This window comes from Seriola dumerili, unplaced genomic scaffold (assembly GCF_002260705.1).
Source record: "Seriola dumerili isolate Sdu_G_001 unplaced genomic scaffold, Sdu_1.0 BDQW01000155.1, whole genome shotgun sequence".
Classification (NCBI taxonomy): domain Eukaryota; kingdom Metazoa; phylum Chordata; class Actinopteri; order Carangiformes; family Carangidae; genus Seriola; species Seriola dumerili.
In genome coordinates this window covers 2,094,598-2,111,158 of record NW_019174410.1, presented here as the reverse complement: position 1 = coordinate 2,111,158, position 16,561 = coordinate 2,094,598, and the positions used below count along the sequence as shown (strand labels likewise).

At 43.6% G+C, this 16,561-nt stretch overlaps 1 protein-coding gene across 1 annotated transcript in view; it reads left to right on the top strand.

Moving 5' to 3' along the window:
* The first annotated feature begins 1,279 nt into the window (after positions 1-1,279).
* The window catches only part of herc2 (HECT and RLD domain containing E3 ubiquitin protein ligase 2), a 42,169-nt gene continuing 26,887 nt past the window's right edge, over positions 1,280-16,561 (top strand). The window contains exons 1-31 of the mRNA XM_022751533.1: positions 1,280-1,326; positions 2,217-2,325; positions 3,667-3,760; positions 3,968-4,096; positions 5,847-6,069; positions 7,408-7,508; positions 8,660-8,801; positions 8,896-9,000; positions 9,103-9,274; positions 9,513-9,686; positions 10,058-10,246; positions 10,357-10,508; positions 10,873-11,030; positions 11,134-11,247; positions 11,345-11,596; positions 11,677-11,870; positions 11,960-12,160; positions 12,305-12,533; positions 12,673-12,797; positions 13,076-13,254; positions 13,355-13,539; positions 13,644-13,799; positions 14,086-14,271; positions 14,361-14,537; positions 14,644-14,747; positions 14,838-14,988; positions 15,089-15,303; positions 15,408-15,540; positions 15,760-15,887; positions 16,050-16,245; positions 16,336-16,469. Coding sequence (XP_022607254.1) covers positions 2,254-2,325; positions 3,667-3,760; positions 3,968-4,096; positions 5,847-6,069; positions 7,408-7,508; positions 8,660-8,801; positions 8,896-9,000; positions 9,103-9,274; positions 9,513-9,686; positions 10,058-10,246; positions 10,357-10,508; positions 10,873-11,030; positions 11,134-11,247; positions 11,345-11,596; positions 11,677-11,870; positions 11,960-12,160; positions 12,305-12,533; positions 12,673-12,797; positions 13,076-13,254; positions 13,355-13,539; positions 13,644-13,799; positions 14,086-14,271; positions 14,361-14,537; positions 14,644-14,747; positions 14,838-14,988; positions 15,089-15,303; positions 15,408-15,540; positions 15,760-15,887; positions 16,050-16,245; positions 16,336-16,469 — 4,770 coding nt within the window. The 5' untranslated portion in view covers positions 1,280-1,326; positions 2,217-2,253. The remainder of the gene's footprint in view (positions 1,327-2,216; positions 2,326-3,666; positions 3,761-3,967; positions 4,097-5,846; positions 6,070-7,407; positions 7,509-8,659; positions 8,802-8,895; positions 9,001-9,102; positions 9,275-9,512; positions 9,687-10,057; positions 10,247-10,356; positions 10,509-10,872; positions 11,031-11,133; positions 11,248-11,344; positions 11,597-11,676; positions 11,871-11,959; positions 12,161-12,304; positions 12,534-12,672; positions 12,798-13,075; positions 13,255-13,354; positions 13,540-13,643; positions 13,800-14,085; positions 14,272-14,360; positions 14,538-14,643; positions 14,748-14,837; positions 14,989-15,088; positions 15,304-15,407; positions 15,541-15,759; positions 15,888-16,049; positions 16,246-16,335; positions 16,470-16,561) is intronic.

Genomic DNA, 16,561 nt, shown 5'->3' with positions numbered 1-16,561 from the left:
CTGTATGCAGGTATTAGATTAACAGGAAGGTGATCAGAGTTGCCTGTGTGGGGGAGGGGAGTGGCTCTGTAAGGGTTCTTGATATTTGTGTGCACTATATCAAGTCTTATTATTGTGTTATTGCCCCTTGTTGCAAAATTCACATGCTGGTAGAACCTTGGTAGATCTGGAATTTGCTTCATCTCATAAAAGCTTCACTATTACGTAGGCCAATGACATGACACCTTGAACCCATTACAACAGGACAACATCAAAGCAGTATCTGCTGGAGCCGCTGTGTTACTGTGTAAACAGGAGGAACACCTACACCTTTTTCACCCAACTGATTTGTAGGGATTACACTGCATACGTTAAATACTCAACCTAAACTCTATTAGACTTATGTGTTTCACAAAATATCTAAGGGGATAAACCTTTGAAAATGTCATAATAGCAAAATGATAAAAATAACAGCAGACGGATAAAACAACACCCAAATGATACAACATTCAATTCAAATTAGTTTCATTTGTTTGGGTAGAAAAGGCTTTGTGGCATGTTACATGTGTTCCCAAGGCGTAATAATGGCTTTAAAATGTCAATAAAATAACATTACGGAATATTTCACTCTAAAATTAAATAAACTAATCTTTTAAATGTCTGCCTATTTAATGATGTATTATTTTATTCATTTTTTAAAAATGTAATTTTACATTTATGTTTTAAATGTTTAACACTTTAGATCAATGCTTTTAACAATGTTTTATGTTGATTTTATGTGTTTTCTTTTCATGTGAGGCACTTTGTGCTACATTTCTTGTATGAAAGGTGCTAAACAAATAAAGTTTTTATTATTATTATTATTATTGTTGTTGTTATTATTATAACAATAATAACAATAATTATAATAATGGTATTTCATACCATCTAAAAACGGTATGAAATGTGTAATAACTAAGCAGTTGACAAAATCATATATGAAATGAATCCCTTCACCCTTTCCTTGAGACACAGCGCCCCCTAGTGGAGCAACTTGTCTTCTTTCCAGGCCAACCCCGCCCCTCCTATGTCCCGCCTCGAATCCAGAAGGAGCGCACATTTTAAGACCCCATACAGTACGGGTGGGCGGAGTAGAATCTGTGGCCAACGGATCGCAGCGCACTAGAAATCCCACCTCGGCTTGTGGTGATACAAATCAAACGCATTGAATCACCCAGTTACGACTACGCAATTTGTTTCCATGCTTCATGCCCTAGTCCGCGACCTGTCAATCAAATCCATTATGAACGTCTTGTTAATGCAGCAAAGCAGCTGAGGGGACGAGAATAGCTTGAGAAGAGACCGCAGGTAATTTGTTGACTAACTTGACATGTTACCCGTTGGATTTCTCCACAAAACACTGAACCAGACTCTCCCGGTTCCGTGTCATGTCACTTCAGCTTATTCGTCGTTGCCTGCATGACGAGAGCTGGTTTAGCTAGCTAACGTTCTGTTAGTATTAGCTGTCTAGCAAGCTAAGTAGTTAGCATTAGCCACCAAGCTAACGTGAACGTTACCTAGCATTAGGTGTTGCATTATGAGTGTAGTGATGCTGTGTCAGTGTGTGTTATTAACCGTTAGAGTTGCGTTTTGTTTTCTGTGATAACCACACTAAAACCACGGTATACAGGTTAACAGAAACGGTGCCCTTGCTAGCCTTAAATGCTACGATAATCTCGTTTTTCTTCCAACGTCTAGCGTTACAGTTATGGATATATCTTTGGCCTGAAACCTTAACGCCATTTATCTGAAATGCATCTAAATGCACGGTACAGTTTATATGTCACAGTGATATTTTTTATGTAGCATTTTGTGTAACGTTACTTCAACAGCAACAGTCATGTAAAAAAAAAAAATCACATGTAACCCACATACTGTCTTTGGTTAGTTTGTGTATATAAAGACGTAGAAGTGAAGTTCAGGGGTTGATTTAGTCCTGTGTTTTTGAAAATGAGTGTTGGGTTTTCCGTTTGTTTACATTAGGTGGTTTATTATTAGTGTATTAAAACAGATATGTGTTAAACTACATTTAACATGTATTTAATTCAAAGGTAACTGGAGACATGCCTCGAAAGGAGCATAATAATAAAATGAGCAAACCTCACTTTTTAATTTCAGTCATTACTGTCTTATTCTCCTCTAACCATGACTTTGTAAATTTGTGCTATAACACATCTTTTCACTTCTTTATCTTACAGGTTGGCTGCGTTTGCAGCCAGGAGAGGAGAGGGGAAGATGCCTTCTCCATCTTTTACCCTTGATGCTCAGCTGCGATTTCATGACAAATGGCTGAAGATAGACTTACAGGTACATGTACCCAATTAAAGGAGGGATTCATACTGAAATTACTGCTTTTTCAGATTAAGAGTACAGCATAGTTTTTGGGGGGGGGGCTCAAATCAATCCAAGTTTGACAATTTGTCTTGTTTTCAGCTCAGTGTTTGACTGTATTGCTATATTTTGTTTTTAGAAACTGCTTTGGTCCTCAACTGCTGTCAGTTGTTATGTTGGGATGCAGCTCAAAGCCTCTAGGCCTTTCATGATGATAAATGATAATGAATGTCTGTCTTAGAAAGTAAATGCATGCTACACGAGTCACGTGTGCTGCTATATCAGAACTACTTGGCATAAACATCCAACATTCTGCTACTTTAGCATGGTCAGAATCAAACAGTGAGTTGATCTTTGGGGGCTACATTCGTTGTAATAAACTGACACACCTGATCACATATCTGCAACCACTGGACTTCAAACTGTATCAAGCCTCTTGCACAGATGATTATTGTTTTTCATGTGTTGCCCTTGTGCGTGTTAAAATAGATGTAGCCTATAATTACACAGTAAGTGAAAAAAGTATTTTGTAAAGGTCTGTTTTGTGAAAACAAACTTGTGTTGGTAGTTTTTTTTTCTGCGGTCATGATTAATATATGATCAACTGAGAAAAGATTGGGAGACAAGACTGAATTAGCTCTCATTCTATCAAATACTCTGTGCAACAAGCTGTCTGCTTTCACCTCCACAAATTGCAGCCTGTCTGGACTCTCTTAAAAATTGGTTTGCACTACCAAATGAGGACTAAAATTAAAGAGTGGTGTCATGTTTTCCCATCGTTAGAGCGTCTCTGCAGTGCTGAAGACAGCTTCAGTCAATGTATCTGGTCTGGTGTCAGTGGTGAGCAATGTTTTTGACATTTAAGGCATCAGATCTTTGAAAACAAGAGCTGACTTTCCACTTGTGAATGTTTTCTTCTATGGAAGAATGGTGCAACACTAAGGCAATGACTGATTTTTACTGCATTTGTATCCTTGAATCATTTGAAACATGGAGATGATGCAGCTGTTTTGTACTCTTGTTGTTCACTACTGTATGTGGTAGTATCTTGTTAGTGCTAATTTTCTCAGTTCGGTTATGAAGACTGCACAACAGATTTTCTTCCACATGTTAAACAGATGAAAGAATTGGTGTTTGTAGTAATTGTGAAAATTTAAAGAGGAATGATATACAGGCAAATAATGATAAACCAATCAATTATTTTTAAGGGAAAATCACTGCTCACATTGGATCAGGTATGAAGATGTGAATATAAATTGAGCATTTTAAATTTGATGAGTGCGGACTCAATTTTCTGTGTTTTACTTCCTTTGGCAGCGTGCGTTCTCTCCAGAGGGATTGAGTGAGATGTGGAATGAAATGGTAAAAGATGAGGAAATAACATTCAATGGAGAAGAATCAGCTCACCCAGGTATGGCACTGTGCGATTACGGCATTCATTTACCCTCTGTGTTTCTGACAGATTTACATGTGTCTGGGAATGTGTTTATGGAAACATGGATAACATTTATATAAACTGTCTAAGGATGATATGTGAGCCGGGGACAAGGGTGGGTGTATTTCAACCTTACTGATGGAAATGAAGGTTAATGACTGATTTTCTTAAAAATTCTTCTAGAAGATTGTGACTGCTTTGGAACTCAGAAGAAGGATGAACCCAATGACAAAGAAAAGAAAGAAGAGGAGGAGACGTCAACATCTGTCCATCACTCCATCATCGAGACCTGGGACTGGGGGCGACAACCAGGTGAGAGTGCCACCTGAACAAGGTTAAAATGTGTCAGGCCAAAATATGTCCGCTTGCAGCTAACTACGATATGTCTCTGATCTCCTGTTGTGGGTCTTGTTATTTCATGCTTTTCTGCTTCCAAGTAGGGTAATTAATACCACGCTGACACCACATGGTTTCACAACAACTAAATGTTGACTAGATACGGTGATACTGACCCTTTCGACACATGGTTGACCTCTCTGTTTATCAGTTTCACGTCTGTCCGGCCCTGCTGATGTACACATGTTTTGCTGGCACGTGAGGAAACTCTGAAATGACAACTTGAGGTCTGCAGGTCGGAGCGGTTATTTTTACCCCCCTGGAGTGTAAACTTGGTAGGCGTTATAATGTTGTCCGGTGCAGGGTAGCGTCTTTCACCCAAGCTGTGTTTACAGGCAGGACTGGGTGGGACAGTGTTGTGGTGGTGGGAGATAAGCATTGGGTGGGGGGGTGGGGGGGGGGCCATGGTCTACATGCCTCGTGAAATTGCTAGTAGCTGCTTGGCTGCTTCTCTCTTATTTTATTGACTGAGCCAGGAAATCACACTGTTCTGATTGTACAGTGTAACTGGATCGCTACATGAACAAGTCATTGATGCTAAAAGTTCAAACAGCATACTTCCTGCTTTTCCATTGAGTGGTCAGATATCTGAAACATGTTGATCTCAGCAGTTGCAGCCCCGACTCCCCCCCGCTATTGTTTTTGAAATCATGACGGTGTATGGACACATGACAGATTTGCTTTGATTGCTAGCAGTGTATTTCCTCTTGCTAAATCATCCCCTCTGAATTTGGTGTTTCTTCAGCACAAGTTACTTTTAACCACGGTAATGTATAATAAATAGTGAGAGACTTTGTCTGACTGGGATACATATCTGTCCTGACAGCCGAGGCCCAGCTGACTCTTGTGTGGCTCATACAACCTCGGGCCAGTCTGGCTTACATAAAGCTTAAGTGGATTTCAAACCTGCTATTTTGGCCCATCTTGTCTTCCCTGCAGCGCTGCTGTGTCGACAAATAATGAAGCATTTTCTCTTGAAATGGATCAGAACAAAGGACTGGTTGTGATGAAGGCCAGTGGGGGAAAGTTTTGAATGTGGTTTATTAATTTTTTCATTAAACAGTGAAAGCTACAAGTAATGCGCTGAAGTGTCACAAGACTCTTTCTTGAAACACTGTTGTTGCTGTGAGTGTAACGGTGAGATGGTTTTATAGGAACTTTCTATCCATACGGTGCCTTGTAAATCCCTGCCTCTTGTTAAGTTCTGAGTTAAATATAAATCCTTTAAAGCCACACTGCATCTTAAATTATTAAAATGCTGCAGTATGTTTACAGGAAGAAATGCTCTCACTCTTTGATGCGTTTTTGTTTATATGTTTATATTGTAGTGAAATTGTTTGTGGGTTGTATGAAATATTTTTGTATACCACAGTGGTGTGTATATTGCATGTGCTGCGAATAAGCTTTTACACATGTTTTAAGATAAGTCTTGCTGCTAGAAGTTAGTTTCAAATTGCAGAAGAAAAAGCTTAATGGAAAATAGACAGTTTGATAATACAATGACAAAGATAATTACATTTAAATATATATTTTTTTATTAAAAATCATTTGTCATTTTTAGCTCTTAAAATAAAATGTTCTCACATTTTCCTGTAAGATGTCATTTTGAGTGACAGGTAAGTTCCATTATGATCATTTTGACATCGCCCGTCCCTTGTGTGTCTAGATGAGATTGAGCTGAAGGACTGTCTGATGGTCCTGGTTGACGATCAGCAGAAGCTCTCGGCTCAGATGGCCAAAAGCACTCTGTCCGCCCAACGCCTTCGCCAGCGCCTGGTCATCCTGGAGCGCTACCTCATCTCTCTCAGCCACAGCATGATGGAGGAGAAGTACAAGGTCCGCTGGAAGACGCCTCCCAGCCCGCCGCTGCCTGCTGCTGACAATAAGAGGTAAAAAGATTTTTAGCTAGAGAATGAAAGGTGCTGTCACCTCACCCCACATTTTAAATTGCATGTAGATATGAATGTAAGTGAGCATGTGGTCAGTCATGTGATGACTGGATCTCTGTGTAGGCTTCTCACGCTCATGTTTTGCTGGGATAGCGCCTTAACTACCCCCCCCCCCCAATCACCCTGCACATGATAAGCAGCTCTAAAGAATAAATGATCTTGTGTTCACTGACCAGTTACAGTAAATTAACTGATTGAGTTGTAACCACAGACTAACACGCACAAGCTGAATAAATGTGCCGGTGCTTAAGAAGGTGAAGGAGTAGAGTCAGAGTATTTTAGAGAAGTGAGTGAAAATGTGTTAAATGTCTCATATAGTCTAAAGGTCTGTGTCCATGTGTAGTATGATTATAGATCAGCTCTAGCTTCTATATTAATACTGTGAAAGTATCAAAGCCTCAGTCCACAGAGAAATGCACACAGCCTGTATTCAGAAACTGAGCCTTAAAACCAGCCGTCAGGACTTCCTGTAACTTTGTGATGTCACAACAAAGCAGTCAACTCCCTCCCTCAGCCATGCCCCAAGCCCCGCCCACGCGAGTGTTTTTACCTGGAATCTTCTATATTTTTATTTGATCACTCAGAAAACAAGCAGCCAATCAGAGGAGAGGCTCAGAGCTGATGATTTTTTGGTTTTTAAAACCCACATATATATCTTCTTATGGATCAGCACTTCGAATAAAACACAGGAAAAGTGTCAAATATGGGACCTTAAACTTAAAAGCTGTTGTCAATACCAAACGCCGCTACAAGAGCTGTGGGTGTAAAGTGTTAATGTGTCATTTAGGAGAGATTTTTAGTACATTTTTTGTACCTGCACCGATTCAGTTAAAACAGTTAAAAAGAACGTATATAGTACAGTTCAGTTTTTTCCTGGTATGTGCAGAACTGTGACTTATAGCTTGTTCATGACCATTTGAGTTCAACTCTGCAGCTTAGTGTAAGAGCCTGTGCTTTCCTCTTGCAGGCCTCTTAAGCACCGTGTATCTTTGTGCTTGTAGTCGACTGTACTCTTGCATATGTTTTAGCTAGTGCTCTGTTTGTTTTGAAAATCTGTCCTTAAGGTTTTTCTGCTGAATTATCAGATTGTAGAATTTCTTCAGGCATTAATGCTTAGTGTTTACTATATTTATTATGCTATGCTTCCCTGATATGCTGTTCCTATACCCAGAGATGTGGCTACGGTCTTCCAGCATTTGATATACTTAAATTTGAATGTCACTGAAGAGTTATATACAGTTTGAAATGATCCCTGTGTTGTTGGTTTTGTTGTTTCAGCCCTCGTCCAGTCAGTAAAGGCGTTGAAGGTTTGGCCAGGGTGGGCTCCAGGGCAGCTCTCTCCTTTGCCTTTGCTTTCCTGCGTCGGGCCTGGAGGTCAGGTAAGACTGTCCCCGGGATTCTTACAGTGAAGACGTTTGTTTTGTCCCCTAACAGTAGTGATGACAGCCGCTGTCAAAGCTTTGCATAGCAGCTGTTGATGAATGTGTAGCACCCACTTCACACGCTGCTCATAGTAAACAACCAAACGTATTTCACAATGGTACGTTTTCAGCGTTAGCCTGTGGTGTCCACTAGATGAAGGACAGTAGGAGTTTGTGCAGGACAGGGCCAGGGTGACCTTTCCCAATGCTTTAATGTATTTAACATGAAAATTGGCCATTTGGTTGCGAGTAGCTCTGAATGTTTATGCATCAACAAGAAAAGCAGATACGTCTGGAAAAATCAAGAAGTTGAATATGCAACACCACCTCTGACTCAGACACAAAAACAGGTCAGAAGAGTTGAATTAGAATTTCATGGTATTAGTAATATACAATTGATAACCCGTATCCCGGCATGTATTAGTCACACAGTCTGATTAAATCTAATAGTTAACAGCTTTGGCAGTGGCTGTGTTTAAAAAGCCCTTCATCGTCAGCTTCGCAAGTAGAGATGGTGTTTTTGTTACGTGCACTGATCTGAGTTTGAGAGCTGCATGTCCACTGGGACTGGGTGTGAACAAAGAGCCGGCCTCTCTCTTCTGTAGCTTTCCTGTAACATGAGACACACACACACACACACACACACACACACACACACACACACACAGTTAAGCTTCTCATCCTTGGTCTAGCTGTGTTCCTGGAATACGCTGTCGGAGCAGCAGAAGTGTAGCTATGTGCTCTTTCATCCACCACCTGCTGAATGAATACATGTGCAAATCCTGTAGAGGTATAAAGACATATCATGTTAGTGGGGCTGCACCAGCCACGACCAGCAGCACTGAGTCTGATTGGTTACTAGTTAAATTTGCTGAGTGAATAAGTCGTGTAAAAATAGTTCTCCTTTACCATTTTCTGAACTCTGGAGATTTTAGTTTCTGATTTAGAAAATACGTGGGAATAAACTGTAAAATAAAAAATACTATAACCCCACCATTTGTCTGTTGCTGGGCTTTGGAAACTGTACATTTTTATATTTTTGCGAAACCTCCTTGTGGAAACTCCTGCAGTCCATTTATAAAACACAAGACATTTGTGCTATTTTGCAGGAGATGATGCAGATCTTTGCAGTGAGCTTCTCCAGGAGTCTCTGGATGCCCTGCGTGCCCTCCCAGAGGCCACACTGTTTGATGAGGGAACCGTGTCGTCGGTGTGGCTGGAGGTTGTCGAGAGGGCCACGAAGTTCCTCAGGTTTGTTATTTACTCAGCACTAGCTAATTTTGTACTTGTAAAAACATTTCGGATCATCTCGATGATTCCCAGTTGTTCTCTCGTTCGGAACTAGTGACGTACATGGAAGTGCCACCACCAAAGGCAACATTCCTCTGCAGGACCAGCACCTAGTCCTGGCCATCCTGCTGGAGCTGGCCGTACAGAGGGGCACTCTCAGGTAACCGGACGCCCTTCATAACTGCTTATTTGCTTATGCCGATATCCTACCGCACTTCTTCCTCACTGCTGACTCGACCCTCTCGCCCTTTTGTTTTTCCAGCCAGCTGCTGTCCGCTGTTCTGCTGCTGCTGCGTCTGTGGGAAAGCGGCACCAGAGAGATGGACAACGAGCGCTCCACCCAGGGAACCAGCGCTCCTCTACTACCCCTCCTTCAGCGCTTTCACAACATACACAGCAGCAAGGAAGAGCCTGTTCCCGAAGAGGAACCTGAGGTGAAAACTTGTCTCACTTGCAGTTCAGATTGACACGGAAATCAATATGAGAAACGAAGCAGTCGTCTTTTTATAGATAGTTTGAAGATAAGACGGTGAGAGGACAAGAATCCTCTCAAAGAAAATCAAATGAAGCTCTGTTGCCTGATGTGTTGCTTGGGAACGCTTTTCTTAAAATACCTCAGTTCCTCTATTCCTGGTTGTGTAAGTACTTTGTGGTCGATTGCTGTGTTTCCAGGTCCTCGCAGCCCCTTTGAGTCCAAATGAGAGTTTCCTGCGTTACCTGACTTTGCCTCAGGACAATGACCTCGCCATTGACCTTCGGCAAACCGCTGTGGTGATCATGGCCCACCTGGACCGCTTGGCTTCTCCGTGCAGCCCTCCACACTGCAACTCCCCCACATCGCACAAGGTGACAACTCTTTTTATAAAGTGGCAAAGCATAAGTGATTTATTTATTTTTGTCTTTTAGGTCAGTGATGTTACTTCCTCCCCCCTCTCATTGCTTGAATTACAGGCCTGTTTTATCATGTTTGTGCTATATATGTCTGTGGCCTATTTACTGCTGTGATGACGGTGGGACAAAAAGCTGGATAAACACGCTCATCATCAATGCTCCTTTGGAAAAATGTGGAACTGTAGTTATTAATCAATGGTCACGTAAAATGCACAATCATAATAAGTAATTTTTTTGAGGATATGTTTCGTAGCCAAAGGAGAAATTACAGCCAAAACGACAAACAATCACGACTCTGTCTCCCTCTCTGTCGCTCTTTGTTCCAGGGAACCTTGCAGGAGGTGATTGCCTGGGGTCTGTTGGGCTGGAAACTTTACGCCAACGTTAATGGACCCATTCAGTGTAAAGCCCTGTCCAGCCTCGGAGTCACACAAATTGTCTGTTCAGAAAAGGGCTTTCTCGTCCTGTCCAGCAGTAGTGCCGTTTACACCCAGAACTACAAGAGCACAACCCTGGTCAGTTGCGTTGTGCAGTTATTTTCTGTTTAGCAATATACAACCTGAAAAATAAAAGAAGCAATCTCTGTGTCTGCTGCAGACTGAGTTACTGAATGATTTTGTTGCAGGCTCCTATGCTAATCCACAGTCTGAGCTCCAGAAAGATCATAAAGCTCGCAGCTCATCCCGATGGGCAGCACTACTTGGCTCTGTCGTCCAACGGGGAGGTGTTCTCCTGGGGCTGCGGTGACGGCGGCCGTCTTGGACATGGAGACACCACGTAAGTAACTTGAGAAAACCGTGGTTGATTTTTAAATTCCTCAAGGGTCACCCAGTTTGTTATTTCCATCTTGTCACGTCACATAAAATATGAGGTGCTTCCGAATTTGAAGCAGTTTTGCAACTGTGACATTCACATACAGTGAAGCTGTAGAGTTTGGGTGTCTGGGGCGCTAAACCCATTTATCTAAATTAAATTATTGATCAAGAAGATAGTGAAAATATAGATTACATTATATCCCAAATCTGGGACAGTCCTTTTAGTGTTTCCTGCTTGTAGATCAAAGACAACATCCTCAGCTACTAATGCAAAACCAAAAAATGCTCGAAAGAATTCTGTCATCTCCATTTCCTCTTTCTTTCAGGTATCTGGAGGAACCTACAATGATTGCAGCCTTCAACGGGAAACAGGCGGGAAAGCACGTGGTTCATATCGCTTGCGGGAGCACATACAGCGCTGCCATTACGGCCGAGGGGGAGCTCTACACGTGGGGCAGAGGGAACTATGGTCGACTGGGCCACGGTGAGCTCCATCTGCACTGAACCTGCAGGACACAGTGTTGGCTATGATAACACCTCTGTCTGTTTGAACACTGAACATGAATTGTGTTTTGATCCGGTTTTAGGCTCTAGTGAGGATCAGACTACACCGATGCTGGTGACGGCGCTGAAGGGGCTGAAGGTGGTGGATGTGGCGTGTGGAAGCGGTGACGCTCAAACGCTTGCTGTGACAGAGAATGGTAAAGAAGACAAGTCATTTGAGGTCGTAGAAACCGTCAGCATCGCGCAAACTGTAGTGGCACTGTTCTTCCTCACCTTCTATGTGTGTTTCCACAGGTCAGGTTTGGTCCTGGGGGGACGGAGACTACGGCAAACTGGGCCGAGGAGGCAGCGATGGCTGCAAGACGCCAAAGCTTGTGGAGAAACTGCAAGACCTGGACATAGTGAAGGTGTGCTGCGGCAGCCAGTTTTCAGTGGCCCTCACCAAAGATGGACAAGTTTACACCTGGGGGAAAGGAGACAACCAGCGTCTGGGTCACGGCACCGATGAGCACGTCCGCTACCCAAAGTTGCTCGACAGTTTACAGGGTGAGTTCACTACATAAAAACATTCTTCAGAATCTTTTCACATACAAAGACTGATCTCTGTCTTTTATGTCTGCAACCAGGGAAGAAAGTAGTGGATGTTGCCGTGGGATCTACCCACTGCCTGGCCCTCACTGATGATGGAGAGGTGCACAGTTGGGGCAGTAATGATAAACTACAGCACTTTGATACCCTGTTTTCTAACAAGAAGCAGCCTAAAGCTCTGCCAGGGCTCAACACCAAACACATAGTGGGCATCTCCTGCGGCCCGGGACAGGTAACATACGGAACCGTCATTTGCTGATTTTTGTCTGTGCTTTAAATGATTGCAGATAGATTCAACACGTAGTTTTTGTTTGTTTTCAGAGCTTTGCCTGGTCCTCGTGCTCAGAGTGGTCTGTTGGCCAGCGCGTGCCCTTTGTGGTAGACGTATGCCCCATGACCTTTGAGCAGCTGGACCTGCTCCTGCGGCAGGTCAGCGACGGGATGGACGGCAGCTCAGACTGGCCTCCCCCACAGGAGAAGGAGTGTATGGTGGTCGCCACTCTCAACCTGCTCAGGCTGCAGGTAGGCAGCAGTCTGTTTTCAGATGTCTCATTTCTTCTTTCCTTCGTGGCTTTTTAGCAACCTCCCCACACCCTCTCTAAAGCCTAGCTTACCTCACACAGCTGTGCCCGTCACAAAACTGAAACCTTCCCTCTCCGTCCTCAGCTCCACGCAGCCATCAGCAACCAGGTCGATCCGGAGGAGCTGGGACTGGGGCTCGGCAGCGTGCTGCTTAACAACCTGAAACAAACAGTGGTGGTACTTGCTAGCAATGCTGGGGTGCTCAATACTGTGCAAGCAGCTGCCCAAGCTGTTCTCCAGAGTGGCTGGTCAGTGCTGCTGCCCACTGCTGAAGAAAGGGCGAGGGCATTATCCTCACTTCTGCCTAACGCTGGTGAGTGCAAATCACAACGTTTGCTGGCATTTGTTATACACAGTAATGGGCACTTAATAGTCCATTAACTTAATTTTCATATGAACTGAAGACACTGTTAGAACTGGGGAGATTGAGGTTTTATTTTTATTTTTTTCAGCATCTGGAAATGAGATGAGTGTGAGCCCTGGACGTCGCTTCATGATCGACCTGCTGGTCAGCAGCTTAATGGCTGACGGGGGGTTGGAATCTGCACTGAATGCAGCCATCACTGCTGAGATACAGGTCAGTGTGTTTAACAGGAGTCATCACTCTGCTCTCCTTTTTCACACAACGTGTTCAAGGCAGCACTGTCTCGGCTATTAGTGTGACAAAATATCGATGGAGATTTTCTTTTGGCTTGAGAGTCTAATTGAATTAAAAACAACCAGAATTTACTGGCTCCAAGTGTGCTGCAAAAGTTTCAGGCTAAACTTTAAAACTGGTTGAATTTGATTTCTTTTTTTTTTTAGCAATTTCATCAGTGGTTTAAATGTCACACTAAATAATGTTGTTCATGACAGGATATTGAAGCTAAAAAAGAGGCTCAGAAAGAGAAGGAGATCGATGAGCAGGAGGCCAACGCCTCCACCATGCACCGCTGCCGCACCATGCTGGACAAAGACCTCATCAACACAGGCATCTACGAGTCAGCGGGGAAGCAAAGCCTGCCTCTGGTGCAGCTCGTGCAGCAGCTGTTGAGGTACCTGCACTTTGCTGGAATCGTGCTGAATTTAAATTTATTTTGCGTCCTGTGAAACCGCTCGCTGTCTTCTGGAAGATTTACGTACTTGTTCCCACAGGAACATCGCGTCCCAGACCATCGCAAGGCTGAAGGATGTTGCTCGCCGCATCTCCAACTATTTAGAGGCAGAACATGTCAGCAAGGAACGCTCTGCATCTCTGGACCTGCTGCTGCGCTTCCAGAGGCTGCTGGTTAGCAAGCTCTACCTGGGGGTCAATGGCACGGAGAATGTAAATGGATACAGTAAGTTGTTCTGTCTCTAAGTGTTTTCTCCACTCGCCCAAGTTTATCAAGTTTGAAGATGAGTTCTGGCTGAGCCGTGTGTGACTCCTCTGTTGTTTTTGCAGATCCAGAGCTTCTGGGTGTCGGGTCCCTATTAAAGAAGTACATTGCCCTTCTGTGTACTCACATTGGAGACATCCTCCCAGTGGCAACAAGTATCGCCTCGACCGGTCGCCGCCACTTTGCTGAAGTGTCTCGTGTGATTGAAGGAGATCTAACTGGTAATTCCCTCTTTCTAAATGTGTGTGTGTTGCATTAAGTCTGTTTCACACTTTCATTTTTACGAGGTTTTCACAAGATCATAGACAGAACAGTAAATCAAGATCAGGACAGAATAACACGTATACACAAGTTCTTTCTGATTCTCAAAACATACGTCGACATTTCCATGATGAAACTGAAAATTTCTCACCACTGTTCCTGGTTTGGAGCGTTTTCATTCCTAATCGCGTCTTTAAAAGCTCGTGTGAGACAGTCGTGGACGCCTTACTGTCTTTTCTCCGGTAGGAGTCCTTCTGCCTGAGTTGGTGGTGTCCATCGTCCTCCTCCTCACCATCGATGCAGGCCTGATGCAGGAGACCGGTTCTATCCCTCTCCTCGCTGGACTCCTGGAGCACCTCGACCGCTTCAACCACCTGGCTCCTGCACATGAAAGGGACGATAATGAAGATCTGGCGTGGCCGGGCATTATGGGTAACACAGACTGTGCACAATCCCTAAGTTTGAGGCTTATTCACAGCGTCGTGTTTAGAGTGTAACTAGCTCGTATTCTGCTGTGGCAGGATCCTTCTTCACAGGTCAAAGTTCCAAGAACAATGAGGAGGTTTCCCTAATCCGCAAGGCTGACCTGGAGAATCACAACAAGGACGGCGGTTTCTGGACAGTGATCGACGGAAAGGTCTATGACATCAAGGACTTCCAGGCTCAGTCCCAGTCGTTAACAGGAAACAGTGTCCTGGGTAATGATAATATATGTATATATATATATATATACTTTTCTTGTGTAAAAATGTAAAAGTTCAAAGTTTTTACAGATTGTAGAAGTGGATTGTTCTCCTGTTACAGCTCAGTTTGCAGGAGAGGACCCTGTGGTGGCTTTGGAAGCTGCTCTGCAGTTTGAGGACACCAGGGAGTCGATGCAGGCCTTCTGTGTCGGCCAGTACATGGAGGTACCTGTTGGCTCAATATACATTTCCTAATTACAATGTCTTTTATCATGTGTTTTAGTCTTTGATATTGTGATGTTTTATCATTTACAGCCGAACCAGGAGACAGTCACCACCCCAGACCTCAGCAGCCTGTCCTCCCCTCTTATTGACACGGAGAGGAACCTGGGGCTGCTACTGGGGCTCCACGCCTCCTACCTGGCCAAGAGCACCCCCCTGTCCCCCATGGAGAATGAATGTGCCAGTGGGTTTAATGATTTTTTTTTAAAACAACCTGGTTTGAAAATCCAGATGTTGGTTTGTCGGATTTAATTTGAACTAAAATTCTTAATCTCTTTGCACAGAATGGCTCCAGTCCTCCATATTCTCCGGGGGTCTGCAGACCAGTCAGATCCACTATAACTACAATGAAGAGAAGGATGAAGACCACTGCAGCTCCCTGGGTACAACCACTCCAGACAAGGCCAAACTCTACTCCCGAAGAATTACCCTCAGTGACCACGCACAGCCTTTCCTGCAGGCCATCGCTGACAACAACACTCAGGACCACACTGTGAAGGTACGCGCATCAGGAAAAAACGACTGGCGAGTGAAGCTAGTGGGCGTGGCGCCGAAGGATGGTGTTTTATTTATTTATTTTTGTTGTTGTTGTTTGTTTTGTAGGACTTCCTATGCCAAATAGAGCGTTGCTGTAAGCAGTACCATCTTATTACACCCATCACCTTCCCCCCCGAGCACCCTGTGGAGGAAGTCGGTCGCCTGCTGCTCTGCTGCCTGCTCAAACATCAAGACCTCGGTAACCTAGCAACTAGACTCAGACTGGCTGTTTGAGGAGGAATTAGGAGCTAATTTTGTCTCACTTTGCCACTGAAATGTTTTTTTTTCTCTCCATTGTTCTTAGTTATGCTAAGAGGCACTGAAACCTTCCTTTTCTGCACTTTTATTAGCAACTGATCACATCTGAAGTGATTTGCACTCGTTCAGCATTTAAGTGTAAAATCTCTTCCCGTCACAGGTCACATTGCTCTTTCACTTGTCAGTCAATGTGCCTTGGGTGTGGACCAAGGGAAACAGAGGTCCCTCCCTAAATCTGTGATTGACGTGTGCCGTATGGTCTACCAGGCAAAATGTTCTTTAATCAAGGTAATGATTCTCTGCGCGTAACGTCATGATGATAAACTACTGTTATTATATTGATTCCCCAGTGGAAAAAGGTTGTGCAGGTAATTTGTGATACACAGGACAAAAGATGAAGAACGTTAAAGGCTTTAAATCACATGTTGGCTTTGTCCGTCTTTATTTTAGACCCATCAGGAGCAAGGACGCTCTTATAAGGAGGTGTGTGCCCCTGTCATCGAGCGTCTGCGCTTCCTCTTTAACGAGCTGCGTCCGGCTGTAAGCAACGACCTGTCTATAGTGTCTAAACTGAAGCTGCTGAGCTCCCAGCCCCGCTGGAGGAGGATCACCCAGAAACTCATCAGGGACCGCAGGAAAAAAAGAGGTGGCTTATTTCAAAGCTACATCAGAGTGATGGAGCGTTTCTCTTTACACGCAAACAGTCTCTGAATTCAGATGTATTCTGTTTTTATAGTGCCTAAGAAGTCGGAGTCTGCTGACATAGAAGAGCCAAAGCTGGAGAATGAAGGGACCAATGAAGAGGAACTTAATGTTCATATCAGCCCCACACCTGCTGACAGGAAATCAGCCACTAGCAAAACATCCAAGGTAGTTTAATGGGGCTTAATTATTGGAACATTTCATAAGATAAAAGAAATGTAATGAGCATAACTCCAGAACAGATTTGATAAGATCTGATT